Source organism: Plectropomus leopardus, unplaced genomic scaffold (assembly GCF_008729295.1).
Source record: "Plectropomus leopardus isolate mb unplaced genomic scaffold, YSFRI_Pleo_2.0 unplaced_scaffold12352, whole genome shotgun sequence".
NCBI lineage: Eukaryota > Metazoa > Chordata > Actinopteri > Perciformes > Serranidae > Plectropomus > Plectropomus leopardus.
In genome coordinates, this window is record NW_024613118.1 from 1 (window position 1) to 3,441 (window position 3,441).

At 35.0% G+C, this 3,441-nt stretch overlaps 1 protein-coding gene across 1 annotated transcript; it reads right to left on the reverse strand.

Annotated features, from left to right (window-relative positions):
* Positions 1-571: 571 nt before the first annotated feature.
* LOC121963742 (vacuolar protein-sorting-associated protein 25) lies at positions 572-3,301 on the reverse strand (the record flags this gene model as incomplete). The annotated part of the gene is made up of 4 exons (XM_042513996.1): positions 3,215-3,301; positions 1,326-1,471; positions 775-828; positions 572-660 (listed from the first exon to the last, which is right to left on the reverse strand). Coding segments are annotated over exons 1-4 (336 nt in total), but the record flags the coding sequence as incomplete, so codon positions are not given.
* Positions 3,302-3,441: the final 140 nt, after the last annotated feature.

Here is a 3,441-nt window from a genome sequence, read left to right on the forward strand (position 1 = left end):
GTTTTAGCCATCTTTTCAAAAGAAATCCAAACCAATTTTCTCAGGTTTCAAAAGTTTAAGTTATCAGACAAAACAAGTTGAGCAAATGTCAGCTGCAGCTTGGATTCAGCCCCTTGACACCTCAATAAATGTATTTTCAAGGCATGAGATTTGGGGAAAGGGACATAATTTGGACATTGCTTACTGTTCTCGTGACTAAGACAGTTCATTCATCTGGTAACTTCACTGTGTAAAAATTTGGGTTTAGTGTAATAAATGTTATTGCTAAAGAATGTTATCTCTGTGTTATTATATCATCATTGCTGATGTCTCAGCAATAGCCTGCCTGTGTTAAATCTTTGTCCTTTAACTCGTACACATGTGAAAAGCAGATTAAAAATCTGGTTACACAAATACATGAAATCTGCATTCTCCAGTACAAATTTAGCTGCAGTTTACACTGTTTTCAAATTGACTTCTTATTTATTGCTTTGAAAGAACATTTTCTTCTTTCCATTTCTCCTTCATCAGCTGTGAACATGTTTAAAAACGTACAGACAGAACAGCAAGTGTCTGAAGTTTGATGACTCACCCACTGGTATATTAACTTGCCCCATTCCTCCGGTCGTCTCCACATGACTAAACACCGAGACTTGTTTTTGTCCAACCATTCGAGGTTCCCTGAGATCAGACGACACGCTGATTAAAAAATGTTTATAACTGCTGAAACAAAGTGAGACAATTAGATAAGTTTTCTTAATCTCAACACTGTGCAGACACCAGAACAAAGTTTACCTTTTTTCCTCAATTCCTCAAACACAACTTGAATTGCTTCCATTGACAGTTTTCCTGGAGTTCAGTTAAGGGCAACCAAAAGACAAAAAGTAACAAATGTACAGTCAATCTCCTGATGCTAGCTCGAATTCCTTGCTGTCAGCACATAAATGTGCAAATAAGAAAATTTGTTGAAAGAGCAATCTGCTGATTCACCATTTTTGTCTGTCTAATTCATGATTGAACAATTTTTAAAAAAGCATCAAAATCAAGATTAAACAAAATAAAGGAGAGAAAAAAAACACAAAATAAAGTGAAATCAGATTTATTTCAGAGCAAACACTGAGGTGGTGTTGTACTAAAAAACATTAAAACCCATCCCGAAGTGTGTCAACAATAATAACAATCATATGTGTAAAGTGTAATTTTATGTCCCAATAAAGAAGACAGCCTGTGATAAACCCTTCAAATTAAACCTATGCAACCATGACAGATCGTACTGATTTTAAACTGGTATTTTTGGATCTTCGAGTCAAGCTGTGTAATGTGTCGTAAAATGCTGGTCAGGATACGTTCTATCTTCTTGTTGTTGAACACGGGGCTCTCCTGAGCCTCCATGACGTCCAGGGTGTAGAGTTTGTGATGCCGGCAGTACGACAGAGCCAGGGAACACCAGGCCGCCAGCTGCTTCTGTCTCGTGTCAACATTGGGCTGTAGCCTGTCCACAGAGAGACGAGCAAAGATATCAACACAAGGCAAACAAGGCGACGGCACGGCAAACAGACAAGATTCAGTCCGTCTGTAAATGTGTTGGATAAATAAAGAGACAAATGTGCCATTAAAATATAATCAACTTAACATTTAGGCCCGTGTCTGAGGATAGCAAGTACGCTTGTTCTTGTTGTATGCTTTTTAGAGTTTATTTGATTTTAGGTCTTTTTAAATTTTGTTTCCAGCAATGGGTTGAATTTTCTAAAGCTGTCCTGTTCTAATAAAGGAAAAAAAAATCTAACTAGCGTGGCATTTTACATCTTAAATTAGGACCTGGCCTTTATTTATAGGGAAAGGGGTTGGCTGTAGTGTGACTATATTTTTGTTTTTATATTTTCGTCCCTGCTAAACCAAAATGAAAAAAACATAACTTCCCACGGTGATTAATTTTTTTTATTTTTTTTTTAATTGTCTCCACCGTTTCGCACCACCACCTCCTCTCTCATAAATAACAAACAGTCCCTTGCCGAACTGGTCACAGAATCTGATAAAACTGTCTTTGAAACCTGGAACGACATCACTTTCCTTGTCCTGCTTTCAAATAACTTTCACAAGTATTTATTCCTTTGAACATTGAGAAAATTGATGAAATCTTGTTCAAAAACATGGGAAAAAGAAAACCTGGTTAAAAACAAATATACAAATTGCAAAAAAAATCACATATATATATAATTATTTTCAAAAAGCTAGGGAAAAATTTCTGGGGAAAAAAAATATTATTCTCATAACTAAATATTTAAAATTATGATATGTAATAATTAGAAATTTTAAGCACTAAGGTTGCAAATTGTAAACAGTTTCCTTCATTAATCGGTAAAATTAATGACTGATTAATCATTACTTAAAAAAAAATGCATAAAAACTCATCTTATTTCAAACACTACCAAATGATTTTTTGCCTTAGTCAGGGCTAAAAACAACATATTGCAATATTTTGACAGCATTTCATAACCTATTGATTAATCGCTTAATTTTCACATGTTTGAATAACTTCTCAACGACGGATTAAATCATCAATTAATTGTTATCATCCATATTTAGCACTTTTCTAGGTAATTTCTGTGTTTATCATTCTTTTTCGTTTTCATATTTTTTTCCTTTATTAAATAAACATTTTTAGATAATTTTCTTGCACTTTTTACTTATTTTTTAGCAAATATTTGGGTCAGTTTTTGAATGACATCAAGCTTATTTCCGCAGGTTTCAAAGGGTTAAATGCAGGACTTTTACTTGTAGTAGAGTACTTTCATGGTGTAGTATTAATACTTTTATTTAAGTAAAAGGTATAACTATTTCTTCAGTGCTGTCAGTGTCACATTAATGTTTTGGTCGCTGACATTTAAATCAGTGTTGGCTATCAAAACAGTTAGCTGGAGCTAACAGCTAAGCGAACTCCCTAAACCTGCTCACACCCGCATAATTTAACCTCATGCTGATATGTTTAAATATTTAAATGCCGTTGAGCTTTAATGAGTCACAAATGGAGCTGTTACACGAACTTTAGAGAGCCGGCAGGTGAAAAATAAACCCACTTCCCTAGCAGTTTGTTTCGATTAGCCAGTTAGCCGCCGGCTAACATGATGTTAGCTCGCAAATCAACACACGTAGAGCTCAATAACAAATAAACAATGGAGGCTAATAAGCTGAGCTTTTTAATGGTCTAAATCTGGTTCAGAAAAAGTTGACTCACGTGAAAAACGGGGGGAAATTATACTGCCAGGGCCACTCAAAACTCATTGCAGTTGATGCGGTGTTCACAGCTGACAGCTTCCGGAAGAGCGTCCCAACCTTCAAATGGTTCCGACCGACTACACAGATTTACCTCAGACTTTACACAATAAAAAAATGTGAATACAAATATGTGTATGTGTGTATATATACATATATATATATAACTACTTTTAGCAGATACATGTA